Here is a 25,518-nt window from a genome sequence, read left to right on the forward strand (position 1 = left end):
GGAGGCGCATCACAGTTGCAATACCAATAAAATAATAGTTCATTGGAAATTCACTATATATCTGCTAATCGAAAGCAAATATTCTTTTCACTGGAGGGAAACACACAAGTAGAGATACTGAACTTCACAGAATTCATTATACTGTATAGTACAAACTAAACACTGGTAACTACAAAGAACACGACCAATATCACACCCAGATATTGTAAGAGAAAAATGAGGATAGACAAAAAGAATATGCTGAGCCACATTGTGAAGTGACAGACATTATAGAAGCCCGGAGCAAAATCCTGAGGAGAAAGTCTCACTTATGCCCCCGGAAATACATGTATATTTTCTGCAGACACAAAAGAAAAGGAAACAATCATGAAGCAATAAAGTTAAACACGTATTATAAAATAATTTATGGGCAAGTCGATGATGATGAAGTAAAAGCATGTACAAAAAAGCTACTGTTTGAGAAGTAATGTAAAAATGAGAATGCAAATCAATGAAAATGTGTCCCTCACCTGAAGCACCCAAAAGCTTAGAAGAGCCTCCAAGCAAAACATGCCAAATCCAATCAGATAGAATATCTGCATGAATAGAAAACATTGTATGGATCCAAACAAGTCAGAACAGGGAAAAGGTTATGAAACTTGAATTTTCCTAGTGCTTTAAACTAAAATTTCAAAATAACAAAGGGTTAGGAAATTTCATTTGTCCAGCAACTTCAACAAGTTGCTAAATGTGATCAAATGTTTTTCCACCTATCCTCTGATGGTTCAGGGCATCCAGATTGTTGTAATTTACTGAAAACATAGTACAACAGCAAGCCCACAGCACTCATGCCTTTATAGAAGCAGAGCAGCACACGATCTATTTCCATAAAAGTCCAATTCCCAAAAATTTTACATCACTTCATCTTTTCTATTTCCATAACGAAAGGTCCTCACAATTAGTCCCTTGATTATCATTTTCTTTGGTTTCTCGGGCAAAGTCAACCAAAATCAACATTTACTTCAACGGTCTCCAACTCCCCATGACACGCTTATTGCCATTGATTTGTACACAAGATCATAATTTTTATAGGTGGAAGGGGTAATCAGCTTGAGAAGATTAATAGCCATCATGTATATTTACTTTAAAATTATTATTATTATTATAAATATATAAATGCATAATATCAGAATTTGGTAAGCAGATATTCCTTCAGTAAAGGAACCTCATTTGTGAAACGCCAATATTCAAGAGCAATGCATGAATAGAAAAGCTTCTAACTATCCTGTGGAATATATTTGACAAACAAAAAACTTACCATATCAGTTGCAACCTCAGAAAATAAAATGCTCATGACTCATTAATATTAAATGACGATTATTTTAAAACACAGCCAATAATTTCACCTAACAAGAAAATAATTGGTATGCGTACATAGGATACAACTTACCCCAACCAATACATGGTCTGAGAAGACATCAATTGCAGCAAGGATGCCCCTGCAATTTCAAATGAATTAATTGAAATGCAACTAAAAAGAAATATATAATTATACTTATTTAATACATTTACTGATACATACGACTAAGCAAAAGGGTGGCATAAGATAACAGCACAAAATGTCATCCAACTGCGGAACTACCTTTTGATAAATTTAACAAATTTATGAAGAATTTTAAAAAAATTTAAACCCACAGCAGTTTTTCCTCCCCACTTCAATTTGAATGATACAACAAAATATCAATAAACATATAATTACACTATAATGTTTCATTGCTTGCATATGCCTACATAATAAAATAAAAAAAGTGATCATCCAAAGCTCAAAAAAACTTACAAGGATCCTATCATCCTCTTACATTCATGTGCGCCTTATAAAGAACTTTTTTTCAAAATAAACTGATAAAGGAACTTTGGGTTTCAAAACAACCAATTATGGTAAAGTTCCTCCCATTATACAAAGAAAAAGCCTATCACTAGTACAAACCAGCGCAGTCTTGGAACACAAGTTTTTAAAATTTCCCTCCTTGAGGTCACTTGGCTTTTAAACCACACTTGAATAAAAATAAAAAAAATTACACACCCAATACCAACCAGATAAAAAGATCAAAAACTTCATGAAATTCAAGTAAACTGTAATACAATTTGAAGAACTTACGTTAATGATTTTCCATGAAAAACAATGGGAGGTGCAATTGCAGCAAAGATACAAAATCCAATATGAAGCTGCATCAAGCCAAAGTAATTAACAGAAGATTTAATAACACTAGTTCAGTAGTATTAAGCCAGTACAACGTAGCATATTAACATACCAAGTAGAGCATGAAAAACCAACCAAACTTCAGTGCACTGTCCGTCCTGCATATAAGAAACAATCATGAGCAAAAACCATTGTGCACAATCAGCTGTGCATTTTAGTTCAGATTATTTTAGAGAAATAATCACTTCTCTTATCAGCTTCTTGAGATTTAAAAATAAGCAATTATAACCTGGGAAATAAATCTTTCACAAACAAGCACTAATTTATGTCTCTCCTGCCTGTAACTAAAAGAGACCCCATACTAGACCTAAATCCTTTTGTGCTTAGGTGGTGTTGAAATGCTTGTCAAGATAAGGAGGAAAAACATAGCTTACCTCATAGCACGATAGAGGGGTCTGTACCAAAGAACATATGAAAGGGGAACACCAAGTAGAGCATATATAACCGCAAGGAAAAAAATTTTAACACCTGTACATTGTAAGCTTCACAGTAAGGTCCAAATCAATCAGTAAACTAAACAGTTGGAAGTATTTCCAAGTTTAGAAGAATGAGCTCACCGCCGCCTCTAATCCAACAGACAGTCACAGCAACTACATTAAAACCTAGGCAAAGAACAATTCCTGCAAAAATATCACACCATAAATGGAAATATAATAATTAGATACATACAAGTTTATAATGGAGCAGATGACATGAAAGATAAAAAAAAGGAAGCTCTATAGGGGGTGTTTGTGTGTGTGTGTATCAAGTTAAAGAGGGATGTGATTAGATACCCTATGAAACAAATTTCCACAAGAAAACATCTTTAATATACTTAATAAAGAAGTTATGTAGAAACTGGATAGCTACACCAAAAGAATTTTTTTTAAAAATATCAACAAAACACACTCTTAAGTTGGTATTATGTACTGGGTTACTGCCTACTAGCTTAAGTTGGTTTTGTTTTATCACTTATTACTTACTATGACTTGGTTGACTAGCTTTCCTTCTTATGGTTATAAAATTAAGTTTTATTAAGTATTTAGCGTGTGATTTAAGAGTTTTTTTAATTGTTTATGCAATTTTATATGCATATATACGAGTTCTATAAGTTTTGTTGGATCTTAAGAGCTGAGACCCATGTTATGATTCTAAGATTTACAATCTTGTGACCCCTTCCAGATCCCAAGTATAATCTCAAGTTCTTACCTTGTATTTTATTACATTCTATCCTATCCCATTCTATGCCATCCATCATTAGATATCCAAACATTGCCTAAAATTATGATTATGACAATCACATATATTATACCCTTTGTTTTGGCAGAACTAAAGCAGTTACTGAATACTAACTAAACTAAGACACATAATAATAAATTAAATTTTTAATAACAATCAAGTAATCAACCAACCAAGTAATAACAATAGTATTTAAGCAATCATACCTAACCAACTTGCAAAGGCCAAATATTGAAGCCTCTGAGCATGAACTGGTATCTCATTGGCAATATCATGGTGAATGATTGGGAAAAATGGAGGCCAATTCTTATCATCAACAGGAACACCAGCTGATAAGCATATTTATTTTTTAAACAAGAAAAATGTTATTGACTCGGGAAAAATATAGAGATTCAATGAAAAACACTTAATTGAAGTAGCATGGTGTGATCTCATCATTCACCTCTAGAAACAGCCTCTTCTCTTCTTTTTATTTCCTACATATGATTTTTAAAAGAGTCACAAAATCAACAAAAAGCGAAGGATACAATCACCGGTGGCAGAAGCAAGAACTTATACATTCAGGCAGTTAAGAGAATATAGGTATATCACAGTTGACGATGACAATAAAATCAACAAAAAGAATGCTTAAATTGTAAAATCAACCTTCTCTCTCCGTTTTAAATCTGCTTCCCAAGCTGCTAGCTCTTGACCTTTTTTCTTGGAGTCCTATATAAATATCATGGAGAATAAAATCAGCCACTCCAAAACGAATCTTACAGTCTTAAGAGGAAGTCCCTGAATTAGCGATGACATTACATTTGTAGTATCCAAAGGAATATCAACTGTAGCATCATGCCTTTGACCAAAGCCCAGTGACTCAGATGCTAATGGTGGAATACGTGACTTTGATGCAGGAGCAGTAGTGCCATTCTGGAAGAACAAATAGAATGAAAAAAAACCACACCATGACTTAAATTAAACAATAAAGCATCAAATGCCAAGGCTTTCAAAACTAGCAATTTGCACTAGAGATGACAATTATAATGGCTACTTTATTTCAATAAGTGTGTTCTATAATTAGACATTAAAGTTAGTTCCTCAGAGTTTACAAGGTTTTAATAAGTTAAATATCTCTTGTTAATACACATGAAGCTAAATTAACTCTGAACTAGAGCTCAAATCAATCAATCGGTTACATTCTGTTGTAAATGATAAACATTACAGGCGATGTAGCAATTGACAAAATCACACAAAGAGCACTCTGCAAACTCAATGAAACGAAGAACTACCAAATCTGTCAAACAACCACACTTTTAGAGGACACGTTTAGCGCAGCCAGCAGCAGCAGAAGCATTGGCAAGTTCTACTTAACTAGAATTCATCATTTGCCTTCAGCAAACCCAACACTTCTTCTAGACTGCGCTTGTCCTAAGTACAGACAAGCACACACGTAAACTTATGCTGCTCAGTTGTACATACACACAACTGAGCGAACAAAAAAGAACTATACGGCATCAATCATTACAAACCACCCTCCTTGACTAATTCCAATTAACTCACCTTTTTCCAATTATGGTGTCCCAACCACTAAGTATCGAATAACCATTTCATGCATCGCACATTTTCCAATACGCGAATCCACTCAATTGAGTAGCTCAGAAAACACCGTAACCGAAGCCGCAGACCTACATATTTTCTAGATCCAAGTCCTTCACAAACATCCACACTAAGTTCAGCACCGAATTCTCATGTCGGTGCCGATTCAGCACAAACACTATGATTCAGCACACACTCTTTCTCAATAAACTGCGTTTGCCGCCAAGCAAGAAAACAAAACGAAGACATAACGACGCAAATCAACCACAGATCTAGATCAAACGACGAGTCACCTAATCAGTTCCATATTTATACTAACACGGTGGAACGAAAATTCAGGGCGGAAACTAGGTTGGTTGGATCTGAGTGAGAAATCTTAGAAACAAGCAAATATAGCTACGGAAAGTGAGTAAAGGAGATTATTAAATTACCGAAAAAGGATTGACTTCTTCTTCTTCGAAGGGATTGGGATCGTGGTGGCGATTCATGGCGATAACTTAGTTAGATCCGTGAAAATGTGCGAACAAGTTTCAGTGAGAGACAGTGCTAGTGCGTGCGGTGAGAGACCGCACTTTTATCGCTTTTTCTAGCTACCTGGCTTGTTCGCAACGCGGGATATAGTTTTGGAATTGGGAGAAAAAAGGTAACTGAAATTGAATTTTTACTCTTTGCCCTATCCTTGCTTCGGATTTACGGTTCGTGCCCTTGCGTCGGTACACTGCAGCTTTCAGTGCGGTGTGCGAAGTGGGAACCGTAACAGAATTCACGTGACTCTCGCATGCGGGTTTATGACGTGGCGAATGATGATTGGGTTACTGAGCTATGGAGTAGGAGAACGGGTGGAGGCTGTTTCACTGGATTGCACCTCGTGCTTGCGGTGACCTTGTACCAACATTATCACTTTCTTTTATTATTTTTTGAAAAATTGGGCGCAACCGACTTCGTAAGGGACAGGTAACTCACAAACTCATAACCAAGTTTGTCTAGATTAAAAAGGACAAAAGGGAATTAACAAATTTGAAATTTGAATCCTTGAAATTTGAAATTTACATCATATGTTTACTGAATTCTTTTGTTTTGAGAAATAAAACAACTTTGTATGCATCATGTTAAACAACTTTTTGTTTGTTTCTATTTCTTACCAATTATAAAACTTACATACATTCATACATATCTCTTTCATGACCACTCTCCACTTTGTTCAATTTTAACAAAATAAAATAAACTAAAAGATAAATGCATGTTTGGAATGAATTTTGAAATGCAGTTCCTGTATTCTTTTTCCACGCCCAAACAGTAAAATGCATAGAAGTTTTTCTATGAAAACAATAAAATACGTAGAAGCTAATTGTAGTTATTTCTCATTGGGCATTGTTTATCACGTCTTCACTAATTTTTCAAACATATAGTAAGTCATCAAAGTCAAGCCAAAGTCTTTCTCTGTTTTATAATCATCCAAATATCAATTTTTTCTAACCAACAAATTTATTCAAGTTTCTCTCACATGGTACCAAATTTCTTACTTTAAACAATTTAATCAACTTTTCACTCCAACCAAAAAAATCACTAAAATTTCTTTAATGAACCCACAATATATCTGAACTCTTTATATTTTATTATTCATGATAAATTTAAATTAATATATTTAAATGCCAATTGTTAAATAGTAAATAAATATACAATACATCTTAATTAAAAAAAATTAAAATTAAAAATTAATTTATATCCCACGAACTTAAACATTGTATAACATTAAAAAATAACGACCGCTAAGACAAAATTGTTGTATAATGGTTGAATAAGTTTATAGATGCTTTTTTATATAAAAGTATTGTTACTGTTAACAAATTTTATTCTTAGAATGACAAAAATTTGAGTAGTTGCTGGTTTGAGTAATATATATCATTGAAGAACAACAATGGTTATTTTCTCACGTTTTTTAAGGTCATCTTACTACTTTATTTTGGCTATGGTCTAGCCCACTTTGCACGAAGAGCACCCAGTGTTGCAACTAGCAACTTTCAATTTATGTGAATCCCATTATAATGCTCTCCAATGGGTCACAATTTCACCTTGAAATGCTTTTACTATACAAGTCAGAAGGAGCAACTCCGTTGAAGTTGCTCTTACCTATATGCAAGCAAATCCAAATAAGTGACGCATTTGTTCAATCATGTGTCGATGATGATAAGATTCATTTACTTTAATTTGATTAATTTTAATACCAAATATTTTTAAGAAGTCATCTATCTTACTTTAAAAGTCATATTGGCTTAAGTCATCTATCTTACATCAAATTTCAATCATTTACCCAAAAAAACGTGATTTTCTTTCTTCTCTCATTTTTATTTTCACTAGTACTTGAACATATTCATTATCTATAATTTAACATATTTTAGACATCAATTGTATGTTCTTTTTGTTCTCTAAAAAAACTCAAGTGAACCTGCCAAGTAACTTCAACCCTTGCTTGTGACACCCTTAAATTATAAAAAATAGAGATTCTAGTCTGTGCTAGGCAAATTATGTTTGACTCATGTGTTTAATCATGGATTTAACAAAGATGACAAAAATGACCATTTTAGGTAACATTATCAACATAAGTGACTAAAATTAATAATTACAATAAAAGGAACCAAATAAATTTAAAAAAGTAAAATAAAGAAAAAAAAATCTAATTTGGCCATTGTTTTAATCAATTTATATGATTAAGGAATGCTAGCAACACTTACTTTCTAGTACTCTCTTTGTAATTGATTGAAATTTGTTTAAATTACCAATTTTTTTGGATCTCATATATATATATATAAAACCAAAAACTAAAAAATCCTTTTTAGAAGTCGAGTTGGCACACTTTCAGAGTCAAAAGTCAAAACCCTAAAAATTATAAATCTCCGCGCTTGCACCCTTTGCAGTTTTTGGCACTGGTCTGCGCTGCTTCGCGGCGTTGTCAACTTCCCTTCACCCAACCACCTTCCATCTCCAAACAAACATGGGTCGGAAACACGACGCCGTTTTGGCCAGCGAACCTGTCGCCGAAGAAGCCCCCTGCAGCCCTGAGCTCGATTCCGAGAAGAAGAAGAAGAAGAAAAAGAAGAACAAAAACAAAGACAAGCACCAAACCGAAAGCAGCCCCAAACGAAAGCTCGACGAACACGACCCCCAAAACGGCACCGAATCGAAGAAGAAAAAGAAGAAGCACCACGAGTCCAAGGGGAACGCCGAGGAAACCAACGGCGATAGCAACAACAACAACGGCAATGGTGCTAATCGCGAGGAAACGGCGACGGATGGGTCTGTTGTGGTCACCGGTAACAATGCGGGAGAGGCGAAATACGCCGCGGTGAAGAGCTTCGCGGATTCGGGGCTGCCGGAGAACGTGCTGGAGTGCTGCAAGGGTTTCGAGAAGCCTTCTCCGATTCAGTCCCGGGCGTGGCCTTTCTTATTGGACGGTCGTGATTTGATTGGAATTGCTGCCACTGGCTCAGGTGTGTTGATGCTGCTGCTGCTGCTGTTGTTTGTGTTTCACGTGACTTGAAATTGGTTCTAATTTTGGTGGTTTTTTGCTTTCAGGGAAGACGTTGGCGTTCGGCATACCGGCGGTTATGCATGTTTTGGGGAAGCGGAAGGGGAAAAGTTCCAAGGGACGAAACCCTCTCGGCCTCGTGCTCTCACCCACTAGAGAGCTAGCTCAACAGGTATTTGCTTGTTTTTTGATGCACGGGGTGGTGTTTCATTGAATTAGAATATAAACTTCATTTTTTTTAAAAATAATTTCATGTGTAATTTTCACTTGTCTGCTGCAAATTGAAATTAGAGTCCTGTATGACTTTCGTTGATTCTTTTAAACTATCCATTTCTGATAATGGTGAGAGAATTTTAGTCTCTCTCTCAAGTTACTGAATGTGAATGATGTAGTTGCTTGCTGTGAGTTTGTTATTTAAGATGCATACTCGAACATGAGAAAGCCATAGGTTACAGGCAATTCATCATCCAGCTTCATCAATTAAATTGAGAAATGAGAAGTTAAATATTGGTGTCCCATGAGATTGTTATATCTCTCCTTAGTCCTTATTGGAACACTATTGAGTCTATAGGAGGAGATTGGTTGATGTTTTTCAGAATAATCTTAATTTTTTAGGCTGCTCCTGTTATGCGGGTTCTACAATTTAATCCCCTGCCCTGCTCTCCCAGATGTTGCTTGCTTCCCTGCAAAACAAATAAATTACCAGTGACTTTATCTTACATTTCCAACTTCCATAGGTCTTGGGTAGTATTACTGATTTACTGAAAGATAATGGCTGATAATTTTCTTTAATTTTTTATAGATATCAGATGTCATGTGTGATGCTGGTAGGTCTTGTGGTGTGCAATCAATCTGTTTGTATGGTGGAACCTCCAAAGGGCCACAAATCTCCTCACTAAAATCTGGCATTGTAAGTTATCAAGTTCTTCTGTTCCTTTGGATGGCTTGTATTCAAATGCCAGTTGAAGTCACATGCTTGTTCACTTCCATATTGAGTGAGTTTTTTTGTTACTTTTTTATAAACATCAAATTGTTCTTTTAATCCTACTTTTTCCATTCAGGACATTGTCATTGGAACCCCTGGTCGTATCCAGGATCTGATTGAAATGGGTATCTGTTGCCTAAAAGAAGTATCTTTTGTGGTAAGCTGTAAATTGTCAAGCAGAATTCTGTTTTTCACTTCACTCTTATTTCTTAATGCATTCTTCTATTATGAAAAAGTTATATCTTTTATTTGCTAGACTCACTGGTGGGCAACTCAGTGTGAGCCTCTTTGTTCTACATTTGCTAAAATTCTAATGTTGGAATATGTTGGATTTTGAATTTATTACATACAATTTGCATCTTGGCTGAATTTTCTTTGGCTTTAAATTGATTGTGAAGTAGACGTAGATGCTGTTATTAAGTAACATATACTGAGCCTTTTGCAAATGTTTACTTTAATTGTCCTAGGTACTTGATGAAGCTGATCGGATGCTTGACATGGGTTTTGAACAAATAGTTCGCTCTATACTGGGTCAAACGTGTTCTGGTATGATACATTTTTTTCAACTGTTTCCTCTATTACTGGTCATTAACTTATTCCACTTAATTTCTTGCTGTAGTTTTTTTTCTTCTAAAATGTTGGCTTAAATTTGTTATAGTTGAACTACTCTGAACCTTACTTCTGATTCTCCATGGAGCTAACATAGATATATTTTGTTTACTCAAATTTTCCCAGCTTATTTTTGTTTCATTAAAAAGAGTATACTTGTCTGCAGATCGTCAAATGGTTATGTTCAGTGCTACATGGCCTTTGCCAGTTCATTACTTGGCACAGGAGTTTATGGATCCTAATCCTGTAAAAGTCTGTATCTTCATTTTCAACAAAAGCTTTCAACTATTGTTTTTATATAAGCTTTTAGAGGAAGAAATATTTAAACTCGTGACAGGTTGTTGTAGGCTCAGAAGACTTAGCTGCCAATCATGATGTCATGCAGATAGTTGAGGTGTGAATTTTATCAAATCTACATTTCTCATATATGCATTTATATGTATTTATGCTTTTAGTGAATATTAATTCCTTTTACATTCATAGGTCTTGGATGACCGTTCTCGTGATAAGCGCCTAGTTGCTTTACTGGAAAAGTACCACAAATCTCAGAGGTATCTTTTCCTGCTGTTTGTTTCTTACATGTTTAGTTTTTCCACATGTTACTAAGAGCTTGTACCTTTTCTCAGGAATCGAGTATTGGTTTTTGTTTTGTACAAATTGGAAGCCAAACGAGTTGAAAATATGCTTCAAGAAGGGTATGTAACACACGCATGCAATTTTATTTTTTAAATTTCCCTGGTGAAAAATCTGGTGCTGGCTCTAAGCACTTGATGATATAATTATAATAGCCTCTCAGGATATGTTAAATACCATCTTCAGGGGTTGGAAGGTTGTATCAATACACGGGGACAAAGCCCAACATGATCGCACAAAGGCACTCTCATTGTTCAAGAATGCAAGCTGTCCTTTGATGGTAACCTATTTTACATTGGAATTATTGTTGGCTCAAAAGTTAGAACAAATTTATGAATTGGTATTTATGTTTGACTGTTTTCTTCATGATATTGTGGCTTTATTGGAAAATGGTTATTTTCTTCTCATCATTTTATAATTATGATTTTGGAACATTGTTCTATATTTGCTATCTCTGGATAATGTTTATATCCAGATTCTTCTGTGCTTCGTTCCTTCTCCCTTTGAAAGTTCTAGTTTTAGTATTTTTACAGTACTGACTTGTGGATGAATTTAAATCCGCTTTTTAATTCCCCTTAGTCCTCAACAAAAAGAATGTACTGATTGCAAAGAAATTATTGGGTCAATCTATTTTTAAACTTTAATATCATTGTAAGGGCTCCTGTGAATGCCTGTACTGGGTAAAGTACGAATGACATGATCCCTCAAACATTCTGCACACTTTTGTTGTTTTATTCAGTCATATATTTGACTTAACAATTCAATGAGCAGATTGCTACTGATGTGGCCGCACGAGGATTGGATATTCCAGATGTTGAAGTAGTGATAAACTATAGTTTTCCTCTGACTACAGAAGATTATGTTCATAGAATTGGGCGAACTGGACGAGCTGGTAAAAAAGGTGTTGCCCATACATTCTTTATGCAGCAGAATAAGGTAGTATAAATTCTCTTTATATATTCTAGGTTCTTCTTTGCACCCATGCATGCTGTTTCTATTATATATAATTGGTGTTTTTGTCTTTTCACCCTGGTATCAACTTAAGAATGGAAATTTTCAGGGACTTGCTGGGGAGCTGGTGAATGTTTTAAGAGAAGCAGGGCAAATTGTACCGGATGCCCTCCTGAAATTTGGCACACATGTAAAGAAAAAGGTCTATTTTCTTTTCCACTTTATCTATGCACCAGTTTAGATTTTTTCTATGATGGAGCTAGGATAAACATTTCGTTGTTTTGGCAATCCTTTAACTCTTGTCTTGTGCAAAACATTTGATTGATTGATAAAACTATAAATTTTCAATCTATGATAGGAGTCCAAACTTTATGGGGCACACTTCAAGGAAATTCCTGTTGATGCTCCAAAGTCTCAAAAGAAAACATTTGACGACTCTGATGAAGACTAAGTGCTGGCTACTTGTGTTTATTTTTGGCTGAAGAAATATATGAATTCGGTCATTTCTTACTCTTTTTGGCCGAGTTATTTATTACTTTAAGAGGTAATAAAAAAGGTTAGTTATAAATAGATTAGTGAGTCTTTTCATGTTGTAGCATGCACCCATCTGTGCTTTCTTTTGTTTTTGTCTTCACTTTGAGATGATAATTTTGTATTCACACATATTTTTAGCTGTCTAGAATTGTCTTATAAGTTACAATTTCCAGGGTTTGACATTTTAGATTTTTAATTGATTAATTAATTAATTTACTATTTTCATTTGGTGGTAGCTCGCAGTTAAATTTTATCTCCCCGACTGCTACATTAATTCTGTAACCATAACTATGCTTGTTATACCAATTTATGTGGATTGTTAATGAGGATGGTGTTATTATTTTTTTATTTTTTTTTGCGTTAGCTGGAATCTGTATTATATATAGTAGGGATCTTTCAATTGAGAAGATCCCCTTCAGTGTTATTGTCTCCAGTTCCGTCGTGAGGTTATAATACCTGCACATGAAAAGATATTTTAACATAAGGTCCACTTTGAGCTGTTTAGCCATGTGATTTTGCCCATTATGACTATCAAACTCTTGAGTTAATTCGTTAAGTTTATGAGTTCACTTATGAGTTGACTTGTATGCAAACTCTCAATTGCAAACTCTGTAGTTTTTGGGTAGATTTTATAAATCTGGTGCAAAGTTGGTAGACTCTTTAGTTTACCATCGAGTTTGCGAGTCAATAAGTTGAAAAAATTAGACATAAATATATTTTTTTATTATTTTTTTTAATGTGTTTAGGGTTTAATATACATCATTTGATGTGTCATTCCTAAATTGAGGAACCTTCGTCTCTATCAACATCAAACTCATTCTCCAACAAGTCTTCAATGTAAATATTCTATCACTACTATTATTTTCGCAAGTTATTATTTTATAGTGATGCATTATTAGACTTGGTTATTTAAGTATTGTAGAATTTTTATTTATTATTTTACTTTATTATGTTATTAAAATATTTTATTGGTATGTTATTTATAAGTATTTTGTTATTATTGTTATATGAAGTAGTCTCTTATAAGTTTATGGAGCTCTTATGAATCTGTACAAACTTTCAAGTTTGATGGTCTTGCTAATAATTTTTAAGCAACATTTAATATTTGAAAGTTTAATTTGTAATGAGAAGACCTTCAGTTGTAATGAATGTCGTGAATCATAATAACAAAGTTATTTTGACAACAATGGCTGCAATTGAAAAAATGAATACCGTTGTGCTACTAGTTTGAGCTATTAGTTAGAACAGACAAAAAATCACAGAAAAATTCATTGGAAATGGGTGTGATGTGGTGGCACGATAGTGTTTTGGAGTCCTTTTTTTTTTTTTAAACACGAAAATAGTTTTAAAAATCTGTTTGTGTAGTCGGGTTATCCAAAATTGGTCGGATCTAATTGGATTAGATGTATGGTCAGTTCATTAATCAAACTGATCTGGTTATGCCATTGAATCTGGATCGGATTGAATTTTTAAATTATATTTAAAATCATTTGATTCAAGGTTAATGTTACTTATTTATTTATGTAGGTTGACATAAACAACATATTCTTTTACATATTTTATAATAAGTTAAAATTTATGGAAATTACAAAATTATGAGTTGAGTATTTTAAATAAGATCATATAAAGATAATTAAATGATTTTTATTTTTGCATATTTTGAAAGCATATATTATATTAATTTTGATACATATTAATAAGATATTAAATAATTTTGAAAATAATATATATATATTTATTTATTTATTTTTAAAAATGGTATTGTTTAATAAAATGTTATTTAATTATGTAAAGAGTTGTAGTGGTGTAAATAAATCTATCTTTTTATATATAATAAAAGTCAAAAAAGTTATTTGATGAAATTTGTTTCGCTAGTAAACCTTTCTTGGCCGAAGACCAAAGAAATTATAAACTAATTTACAGCTACAGTTTACATTATTTACATTTTTTAATAAATATGTTTTATTTAATAAAAAATATTTATTATTTATATAATTAATAACTTTCCTAAAATATGTTGCTCTATCTTAAATAATATATAATTTAAAATTAAAAGAATAGCAAATTATATGATTTAATGCATTTAAAATGAGAAAAATTATGAAGTAAAAAAAAAAGAATGTATCTACTATTCGTTTAAAGCTTTAAGTTCAAAAATGCATAACTTAAATTAATTACAAATATATGTTTCTTCGCTTACTTTATAAAATCTTCTCATTTAAAATGAAATAAATCCTAAATTATCAGAGGTCAATGCTAACCTTGTCGGATCATTTGCTTTCCATATAGAAAATATTTCCCTTTAAAATTATTAGTGACAATCAAACAATAAACAATGTATGTAACTAAAAGTTATACCAACTGTCTGTTAAAAAAAAAAAAAAACTTGTACCAACTAACCTATAGTCTAGTTTTTTTTTATTTGACCTATAGTCTAGTTTAGATAAAGTTTTAACAAATATTCATAAGAGAAAATAAGAAAGTAAAAATAATTAATTTTTAATAAATTAAAATCAATGTATACACTTTAATTTTTTAAGATCTTTTCATCTAGCTTATTAAAAAATTAAGGTCTATATATATTTTTTTCTAAACCACGTACATTTTTTGAGTTAAAATAATTTCATGTTAATTGATTTATATTCTTGCTCATAACTAATGTGCATATAATATACATTGCCTTTTTGCTTGAAAAGAAAAGAAAAACTAAGGTGTATAAATTGATTTTAAATTAATGATAAAAGATTGATTTGGAAAAATTGTTTTGTTATTTCCTACTTCCTTCTATTATAATTTCTCGTCAAGAAATCTACCTAACTGAACTCTTTATTTAAATTAAAAGCTAGGTTTTAAAATGCAACCATAGTAATGGTTATTAAATGTGATGGATGCAATTATAATTATAATCATCATAACTTCAAAAACTGTGATATTTGTAATTGAAGTTGTGGTCAAGGACTATTTTTTTTTAAACTTTTGTCAGAAGTTTCTCACCAAGTCAGAGAACTGGTTTCATTAAGTCAACATTCAAATTCATGCTTGATTAGCGTGTGAGCTTGCAAAGTTGCCCGAATGACTTGCTCTCCATAATAACCTACAAGAAGGAATAATGCTATATTTTGAAAATTAGACATTCCCCATTTCCTTAGGTACAAAGAAAAAGCCAATAATTGAACAGTTACGGAGGCTGTAACCTACACAATCTAGTCGTCTGAACGCGTATTAGAAGCCATTAATCATTGAAAAAGTATTCAGGGAATGATGAAGCAACCACTCAGAAGTTGCAGAGAAACTCTAATTACATTTTATAAAAAAAAACAACTTTTCTGTCCTTTAAAGTACAACAAAGGCATAATTTATTAAGTTCTTAAATACTTTTAATTATTTACAATATACTAATACGTATTATATAATTGTTACATTTTTTATACAATAAACCTTTTTTTGGAACATATGTAGTGCATAAGTGAAAAAAATGTTATTTTTTGCATTACGGGATTCGGTTTGTAACCATTTTAATTTAGTCAATGTCCTTTATGACAATCCAATGGCTGATTGGGCATTCGGCTTAACCGTGTCAAAGGTGTTGCAATCCCCTGTCATGTAATTATGTTCCAATTAGTAGATATAACCGCGTGTTCAATGGGAAAAAAAATTTATTGATAATGCTGTTACTACTATTATTATTAGGAAAAAAATAGACACCCTGTGCTTAATGGTTTTTTTAAACAAAAAAAATATTCATAGAAATAGGTAAGTGGTTTGTGAAGATAATTTTAGGGACAAAATTAACTTAGATGAATGTAGTTATATGAATAAAATGAACATAAAAATGTGTACACCAAAACATCATATTTCATTTATATATATATATAGTTATAGATTATTATTATATTGGTTGATTGATGTTATATTATTGACTAGTCAATGTGCTTTTTTAATTTTTTACTATTAAGATGAAATAAATAAAATAATAACAAATAAACATTAAAGTGAATTATAATTGTACGATCATAAGTTAATAAGTATTTAAAGATAAATGCATTTAAAATTATAAAACATGTTTATGATTTTGTACTTTTTATTTTATCTCTTTCTGGCTATTGTTTATATCTTTAAATTGTTAATAAATGTTTTAAAGGGAATTATAGTAAATGTTAAAAAGCTACTCATAATAAGAAGACATTCTAGGAAATTGAATAACATCAAAAAGAAATTTGCTTTGTTTCCAAACCGTTGGATGTGATTGGAGAGAGTGTGCGACAGACCATCTATGTGAGTGAAGGAGATCTAATCAATTAGGTTTTTAGTTAGTATCATAGTTTTTATTAATTTAATCTTTTTAGAATATAAATATTTCATATTTTATTGTAATTTATTTCATTAATGATGTTGTATTTTATTATTCACTGATGATGTTTTTTAAAAAATCGGTACTTTACTATATTTAAACTCTTGATTTAATATTAATATTTATAATACATGCCATAAAATAAGAAAAATATATAAATAATTTATTTTAAAAGAAAGTAAAGATTCATATTTATTCACAGAATATTAACTCATTGATATATATACTTTTAATTTAGAAGCAAATTAAGCTTAAGATATGCTTTGCTTTAAACTAAAATTTAATACTTTTCTTGCAAAGTTAAAATTAGACTTCAATTACAGAGTAACCCTTTATCCCTTGATAAGAATTAAGAAATATCTTCCTAACCATTCTGATAAAAATTGATAGTTTTCCTTTAATTTTATACGAAGCTGAGATTTCCTTAATTTAATCTAAACTTTCATGCAAAATAATTAAAGACAGATTCTTCACTAATCTAAATACATCATATATTTGTTAAAGAATCAAAATTTGCATTGATTATGGTCTACTTCTTTCACAATAACACTGTACATGGGTAGTTGAGTTGATATTCGTGCAAATATGTGGACGGAAAGCAAAGTGTGCAATACGCGTATGATTTGAACTATTCTCTAGAATTTGTCATGTATATTTGCAACGACAATTTTCTCCAGATGCTGATGTGAATATTTTGATTCGTTGATCTCAGAAAAGTTTTGCTAGTCATCATCTTCTTTTGTTTGTTTTCGTAAAATACGACGTCACATCTTTTTCATCGTGGAGAAGTTGGGCAGTTTTGTGACGCGGAAAAATAAGGCATTCAATCAAATGCTCAGTTGACCAGAAATAAGGGTGTTATTCAGACACGAAACCTTCAACATGGCCATATAAGCACAACATCAGGGCCAAAAAGGAATTCACAATTTCATCATCAACTCATAGCAACTATTCTTGTCAAAAAGAACAAAAAAAAAAAAAGACCCAGAAACCTCATCATCAAGTTCTTGCAACTCTTTCTTCCATTAGAGAAAAAAAAAAAAAAAACAAACCATGGCAGATAGTTCAGTATCCTTTTTACTGGACAAGCTGACTTTGTTACTTCAAGCAGAAGTGAATCTGCAGAGAGGGGTCCGTGAAGATGTTCAGCACATCAAATATGAACTAGAACGCCACAGGGGCATCTTGAGGGTGGCTGATGCTCTGGAAGACAAAGACCCTGAACTCAAAGCATGGGTTAAACGAGTAAGAGATGTTGCTCATGACATGGAAGATGCTATAGATGAATTTAGCCTTCGCCTTATTGATCAACATGGACAAGGCAACAGTTCTTCTTTTCATGTGAATTTTTTCACCCGGCATAGGATTGCTTCAAATATACAAAATATCAAATCCAGAGTGGACATTATCTCCCAGGGACGTCCAAACATAGCTGGGATTGGCTCAGGCTCAAGTCAACGGTTAAGGCTTGATAGCCAAGGAGATGCACTTCTGCTAGAAGAAGCTGATTTGGTGGGTATTGACAAACCCAAAAGGCAGCTCAGTGACTTGCTTTTCAATGAAGAAGCAGGTAGGGCTGTGATTCCCATTTATGGGATGGGAGGGTTGGGGAAAACCACCTTGGCAAAACAAGTCTATGATGATCCAAAAGTGAAGAAGCGTTTCAGGATTCATGCTTGGATTAATGTTTCTCAGTCTTTTCAACTAGAAGTGCTCCTGAAAGACCTGGTTCAACAGCTCCATAATGTCATTGGCAAACCATCTCCGGAAGCAGTTGGACAAATGAAGAGTGACCAGCTCAAAGAGTTGATCAAGAACTTGCTTCAGCAAAGCAGGTATCTCATTGTGCTGGATGATGTGTGGCATGTAAAGGTATGGGATTCTGTCAAACTTGCTTTGCCTAATAACAACCGTGGCAGTAGAGTGATGCTTACCACACGCAAGAAAGATATAGCTTTGTATTCCTGTGCTGAATTGGGTAAGGATTTTAACCTTGAATTCTTACCTGAGGAAGAAAGTTGGTATCTTTTCTGCAAGAAAACATTTCAGGGTAACCCATGCCCTCCTTATCTGGAGGCAGTTTGCAGGAATATCTTAAAAATGTGTGGGGGGTTGCCACTGGCAATTGTGGCAATTGGTGGTGCATTGGCTACAAAAAACAGGGCAAACATAGAAGAGTGGCAGATGGTTTACAGAAGTTTTGGGTCTGAAATTGAAGGCAATGACAAACTGGAGGATATGAAGAAAGTGCTTTCCCTGAGTTTCAATGAGTTGCCTTACTATCTCAAGTCCTGTTTGCTGTACCTAAGCATATTTCCCGAGTTTCATGCTATTGAGCACATGCGATTGATTCGCTTGTGGATAGCTGAAGGGTTTGTGAACGGAGAAGATGGAAAGACACTGGAGGAAGTTGCAGACAGTTACCTCAAGGAGCTCTTGGACAGAAGTCTGCTGCAAGTGGTAGCAAAAACCAGTGATGGCAGGATGAAGACTTGTCGCATGCATGATCTTCTAAGGGAGATTGTCAATTTGAAGTCAAAGGATCAGAACTTTGCAACAATAGCCAAAGACCAAGATATAATCTGGCCAGACAAAGTTCGACGCTTATCAATCATAAACACATTGAATAATGTGCAACAAAATAGGACCACATTCCAACTTCGGTCTCTGCTGATGTTTGCCTCATCAGATTCACTCGAGCATTTTTCTATACGTGCATTATGTTCCTCTGGTTATAAGTTACTCAGGGTGTTAGATTTGCAGGATGCACCTTTGGAGGTTTTTCCTGCTGAAATTGTCAGCCTATACCTTCTCAAGTATCTGAGTTTGAAGAATACAAAGGTGAAAAGCATACCAGGTTCCATTAAGAAGCTGCAGCAGTTGGAGACATTAGATCTTAAACACACTTATGTCACTGTATTGCCAGTTGAAATTGTGGAGCTCCAACGATTACGCCATCTCTTGGTGTATCGTTATGAGATTGAATCCTATGCTTATTTACATTCAAGGCATGGCTTCATGGTGGCTGCCCCTATAGGACTTATGCAATCTTTGCAAAAGCTTTGTTTTATAGAGGCGAATCAGGCTTTGATGATTGAGCTAGGAAAACTCACTCAACTCAGGAGGCTTGGCATCAGAAAGATGAGAAAACAAGATGGTGCTGCTTTGTGTTCATCCATTGAGAAGATGATCAATCTCCGCTCATTGTCCATAACTGCAATTGAAGATGATGAGATAATTGATATTCACAACATCTTCAGGCCTCCTCAGTATCTCCAGCAGTTATACTTGGGTGGGCGTCTAGACAATTTTCCCCAATGGATAAGTTCTCTCAAGAATTTGGTCCGAGTGTTTCTAAAATGGAGCCGGTTAGAAGAGGATCCTCTGGTACATCTTCAAGATTTGCCAAATCTAAGACATCTTGAGTTTCTTCAAGTTTATGTTGGTGAGACATTGCATTTCAAGGCAAAAGGGTTTCCTAGTCTGAAGGTGTTAGGCCTTGATGATTTAGATGGACTGAAATCAATGACTGTGGAGGAGGGAGCAATGCCTGGTCTTAAAAAGCTCATCATCCAGCGCTGTGATTCATTGAAGCAGGTACCATTAGGCATTGAACACCTAACAAAACTAAAATCAATAGAGTTTTTTGATATGCCTGAAGAATTGATTACAGCACTGCGTCCAAATGGAGGTGAGGATTATTGGAGAGTACAACATGTCCCAGCAGTTTATATCTCCTATTGGAGGGATGGGGGTTGGGATGTCTACTCATTAGAGACATTAGGAGAGAGAGAGAGTGATTCCAGTTCTGGTACTGCAAAGAGAAGTCTTGAAATTTGTACACTCTGGAAGGTTTAACTTTGATTTTTTCTTTTAACATACTTGCATGTGTGAGTGATGACAATTTTTTGTTGTACATCAGCTTGCATATGCAAGTGAATGTAGTATTTTGTTTTTTTGCAGTCACCTGAGTCCTCACTGTAAATTTCTTCATGTTTCGACCAAATAAATCAGGGAGCATAATATGAATTCTGAGGTTACTGAAAAAAAATGTTCAATATTTAGGTTTACCAAAGCATCCATGATCCATTAGCTTTTGAAACTCTGACTATGATCTGTGGCTCTAAATGTTGGACAGTTGGAGATTTCTCCATAACTAATGAACTAGCTAAATTTAAATGAACATGTTAATGCATAAGAGTTACAAGAATGTGATGACCAGTCGTGAGGAGTTAGGCACCACATTCAAGTAATCCTGTTAATGCGTAAGAGTTGCAAGAATGTCACAAATTGTAACGAGTTATGAATTTGCCATTATTGTCATCTGAGACAACAAAGTGATAAGTTAGAGTTGCTGCTCGAGAGAGAACAATATTTTCACTATGAGACTATTGTAAATCATCCTAATTTACTGAGAGGAAGAGACAAGAGAGATCTCCTAATTGGCTGTGAGGAAGAAAGATCTCTTACATCTAGTTGTAATCTTATTTCAACAGTGGAGACATTTTATCAAATTTAAGTCCCATGAATTTTTTTCCTTACTCACATTGAGAGAGGTTGTTATCTTAACATTTTTGGGTCTAGGCTAAGGAAAAAATTGAAGTAAAATAAAACTTTCAAAACCATACAAAATCAAAATAAAAAAGAAAATTTTAAAAATATAAAGGATCAAAATAAAACTGTAAAAACATAAAGAACTAAAATAAAATTTTTAAAACTTAATGTACCAAAATAAAATAACACTCAAACATAATAAATTAAAAATAATATTTATCCTAAAAGAAAAAAGTAGCTCTTTAAAAAATAATCATAATGTATGGTGAAATTTGGTGAATCGAGTTTTTTATTTATTTTAAAAACACTATTTTTTCCCATGCATTCAGTTATGTTTTATTTTTCAACAACTTATTCCCCTTAAAAACACTGTTTCTAAATTATTCCGAATTCTTCAATTCCTTTTTTCTCTTTTAATTTCATACATATTCTTCTTTTATAATTTACATATAAAAACTAATTTTCATTACTATATCAGAATAAAATTAATTATTATCTAAAAAAAATTATTTTTCAACAAATATATCCAAAGAAAAGTTATTTTTTTTATTATAATTGAATATAACAATAATCTATTACATATATTAATTTAATTTTTGCAATTCCCTAAAAAACAATGGTTATTTGAATTTAAAGAATAAAATAAACAGTATTTATGCAAGCTTATTAAAAAAAGAAAATATATTTAAATTATGGAGGATCCAAATAGCCTTTTTTTAAATAAAAAAAAAGTGCACTCTGTATTTTTTTTTATTGACTCATACATCTATTATTTATTTGATATTGGATGGATGTATAATGTCATAGAGAAATTATTTTTACACAAATAAGTATAGTCTGATTAATATGAAAAATAAATGCTCCGCAATAACATTAAAGTAAAAAAAAAAAAAAAAATCTATTGTTTACTGGTTTTGGGGTTTGTGTGGGGGTTATATAAAAGGATTAGGAAATGGGAACAGAAGAGAACAAAACATAGGGATAAGGAAGGTTGAAGAAGAAGCATGACGAAGAAGGGGAAGAAGCAATTGATGTCATCGGCGCCGTGGAGAGGCGAGGAGAGTGAAGAATCCTTCAAAGAGGGAAAGCTGAAAGTGACGAGGCAGGGTGATGGCACTTCCACCATGCACGTCCCTGCCTCCAAGTCCAAGCATCATCACCATGACCTCCACGACGACCTCGGAATCGAGATTGATCCTGAACTACGCTACAGCTTCCAGCGCAATTTTCAGGTATCTAACCATTACCTGATCCCTAATAACTTTTTCAACCTGTCAGCTATGTTTGATTTAGGAAATTAGTTTGTGAGATTGATACTTATTCTCATACTCTATGATTCACTAGTAACATAGTATCATGCTCTAGAACCTTTAATTCATCATTATATTATAAATTGCAGCGTATCCCCAGTTTTGCTTTTGCTATTACATTTTATGTGCACCTTACATGCTAATGCTATCCATTTCTCCTTTGTTATCATATTTATAGTATTATAGACTTAAATGGCGCTTTTGGTCCTCAAGGTAGTGTGATTGTGCGATTTTGGTCCCTCAGGTACCAATTGCTCGCAAATTGGGTCCTCCAAGTATTGCAATTGTGGGATTTTGGTTCCTCCAAGTATTGCATGGCACTGGGTGATGACGTAACAACTAATGTTTTGCCTAAAGACATATGCTGATGTGACTTAATTGCACTTTTTGATCTCTTAGAATTGCAATGCCTAAAGGACCGAGTTATGTCAGCATATGTGTTTCAAATGTCATGTTATCATCCAATGCCACACCAACAAAATTTGTTAAAAATTTAATGAAAGACTGTCGAAACCAAAATCACATAATTGCGATACTTGAAGGACACAATTTGTGCAATTGGTACTTGAGTGGCCAAAAGTACAATTAAGCCATTATTATAAACAACTACAAGCATGTTTGGAAACCTGTTAGCATCATTACAAAAAAAGACATTCAGACATCTCAAAGCATGATTTCAATGTGGGTTTAGTTGGACGGAACTAATAACCAAACACACGCTATGTATCATTTTCTTTTTTTGTGGAATTGATTTAGCATTTAGTATTCTTCTCCAAATTTTTGACTAATGTATTTTTTTTATTTTTTTTATATAATGCAGTTTCTTCAGCGTGTTTTTAGCATTGACACTATGGTGAAACCTCTTCCTCCTGTCATGGCATACAATGTCTCTCGCAACTTGAACTTCTTCACTCGCATTTTCACACAATTCTTTGGTATGTTTGATTTGTTGCACCTTTTTCCACAGCTGAGGTTGAATAGAATATAATATATAGATTATAGAACTAAACTGATTTAATTATTTTAAGCAGAATGAAATGTGATAGAAGTAAATAAAATTACCAAATAGTCATTTGGACATTTTATGATGGGAATGGAGAAAATTTTTCATTCAATTATTTGGAAAGTGAACAAAATAGTAAGGGGATTAGTAAACAATAAGTTGATTCTGTCTCATAATGCTTCCAAATTGGGGGAGAAAAATAAAGGCTTCTGTTGTTGAGAAGGGATGGAATCTATTTCATCAGGTTTCATTTCATTTCATTCCGCTGTATTTTAGTTTTCAAAAAATCAAAGCAATGGCAATCAAATAGCATTCTATTACGTATTATTCCCTTCTAACCCTTTTCATCAGTTTAAACATGAGGAGTGCCAGTAACACACTCTCTTATACACTCCTTCTAGCACATTCTATACATCAATTTTAGTTTTGTAGCACCTGAGGAGTATTATTTTCAATCAATAATCGATTGTCCTACTTGCATCTTTCTTCAAACTAAATATGTTCTCGTATTTTTTGCAAAGCCTTCAGGTCATCTGTTATTCTGTGCTCACCTTTACTGCTTTATATGTGCACAGCATTCTCAAACCATTTTGCCCCTTCTCTTTCATTATTCATCATATATTGTATACCGTGTAAATTGATTACATGAGTTTCTCTGTTTTATTTGGCATGTTATCATCTATGATGGTAAAAAATTATTGGTTGTAATTCTGTGTTTTTCATCGAATTAGTAGTGTGTTTATTTTGGAAAGCAAGTATTTGTTAATCTTTTATGTTTCCTTGCGTTTCAAATGCAACAAATATCCATCAAACTTGAGATATTGCCCCGTTTATATAATAACATAAAAATAACATGGTTTATGTTGCAGATCCTGAAGGTATTGCAAATGCCCAGAAATCCTTGGGCATAGGACAGGAAGATAAAGTTCGCAAAGTTCGTTGAAGACAATGGGGGAAGCACAAAAAAGAATGTGAATGGAAAAAGGGAAAGAACTTAGAAGAGGAAATAGACTTATCTTTATGTTTAACCCTTTCCTGATTGATCACTCGTGGTATTGTTTAACTCTTAATTTTCAGTTATATATATTACAAATTGAGCAGCATGACAATTTGATTATTTCATTATCTTTACAAAAGCTAGAGATCCTTGAGAATATTGATAGCAGCCCTAATCTAATCTGATCTAATTTTAGTAGTTAGTCAACCTTGAAATTCTCTATTGGATAAGTTAAAGGAAATATTATTTTCAGTTAATAAATGGATGAATTAATCATTAATTATCATCTCTTTTTTGTTAGGAAATTATCTTGCTCATTATCTTACCAGGGATTTTGTGAACTTGTAGCTTTTTCCCCCCCGACACTTTAAAGGGATGGTGTACTAACGACATTAGAACCTGCAAATGTTGGATTGTGTGAAGTATAAAACAGGGAGAATTATGATTTTAACGAATTTGTCCAAATAATGATTAGAAACTTTTTTTAATGAAGAGAGTTTTAGAACATAAAGCAAGCAATTAAATTAATAAAATATTTTTATATGTTTCTATTAAGAATTTAAATTTAAACAATCATTAGAAGGCAAAGTTAAAGTTAAAAAAACCCATAAGAGCTAAATTTAACTTCATTATGAATTTATATACTTTATAAACAAATAAGTCATCTTTGACTTTATTAATTAATCTTAATTTATTATTTGTTATTGTTTTATACAATATACAGGGCCAAACTCTTATCCTTGTACGAGTGGCTTAATTCGAACCAAAACTATGGTTGATAATGATGTCCGACTCTTCACTCCAACCTCAAATCGCTCATTGGGGCCTTTGATATCAATATGGATCTTGCATTTTGTCACTATCTACTATACTATCTATCATAGCATAAGCAACCTATCAAATATTATCTCTCAACATGAAATCCTTAGCCAATATGTGAGTCTCTTGAGAATAGTTCAGTGATTTATGCTAGATAAATAGTTAGGAAGGCATAAACAATAAATATAGCAGTAGAATAAATTCAAATAGA

The 25,518-nt window shown here is 33.0% G+C and overlaps 4 protein-coding genes across 4 annotated transcripts; 3 read left to right on the top strand and 1 right to left on the bottom strand.

Moving 5' to 3' along the window:
* Positions 1–15: 15 nt before the first annotated feature.
* On the bottom strand, positions 16–5,660 carry LOC114407935 (secretory carrier-associated membrane protein 4-like). The gene is made up of 12 exons (XM_028371157.1): positions 5,467–5,660; positions 4,256–4,369; positions 4,103–4,165; positions 3,900–3,933; positions 3,664–3,786; positions 2,797–2,859; positions 2,614–2,707; positions 2,292–2,337; positions 2,138–2,205; positions 1,430–1,478; positions 510–575; positions 16–337 (listed from the first exon to the last, which is right to left on the bottom strand). The coding sequence occupies exons 1-12, from the start codon at positions 5,521–5,523 to the stop codon at positions 305–307; spliced, it is 810 nt and encodes a 269-aa protein (XP_028226958.1). The 5' UTR covers positions 5,524–5,660; the 3' UTR covers positions 16–304.
* A 2,259-nt stretch (positions 5,661–7,919) lies between these two features.
* Positions 7,920–12,596, top strand: LOC114407951 (DEAD-box ATP-dependent RNA helicase 5-like). The gene is made up of 13 exons (XM_028371158.1): positions 7,920–8,523; positions 8,609–8,733; positions 9,364–9,471; positions 9,623–9,703; positions 10,014–10,092; positions 10,322–10,407; positions 10,493–10,549; positions 10,639–10,706; positions 10,782–10,850; positions 10,975–11,068; positions 11,560–11,724; positions 11,849–11,941; positions 12,098–12,596. Exons 1-13 carry the CDS (start codon positions 8,028–8,030, stop codon positions 12,188–12,190), a joined length of 1,614 nt encoding a protein of 537 aa, XP_028226959.1. The 5' UTR covers positions 7,920–8,027; the 3' UTR covers positions 12,191–12,596.
* A 4,728-nt stretch (positions 12,597–17,324) lies between these two features.
* On the top strand, positions 17,325–20,694 carry LOC114407967 (disease resistance protein RPM1-like). The gene has a single exon (XM_028371159.1). It carries the CDS (start codon positions 17,678–17,680, stop codon positions 20,480–20,482), a length of 2,805 nt encoding a protein of 934 aa, XP_028226960.1. The 5' UTR covers positions 17,325–17,677; the 3' UTR covers positions 20,483–20,694.
* A 1,438-nt stretch (positions 20,695–22,132) lies between these two features.
* Positions 22,133–24,645, top strand: LOC114407983. Its single transcript, XM_028371160.1, has 3 exons — positions 22,133–22,410; positions 23,309–23,423; positions 24,361–24,645. Exons 1-3 carry the CDS (start codon positions 22,183–22,185, stop codon positions 24,432–24,434), a joined length of 417 nt encoding a protein of 138 aa, XP_028226961.1. The 5' UTR covers positions 22,133–22,182; the 3' UTR covers positions 24,435–24,645.
* The last annotated feature ends 873 nt before the right edge of the window (positions 24,646–25,518 follow it).

This window comes from Glycine soja, chromosome 1 (genome assembly GCF_004193775.1).
Source record: "Glycine soja cultivar W05 chromosome 1, ASM419377v2, whole genome shotgun sequence".
Taxonomy (NCBI): Eukaryota; Viridiplantae; Streptophyta; class Magnoliopsida; order Fabales; family Fabaceae; genus Glycine; species Glycine soja.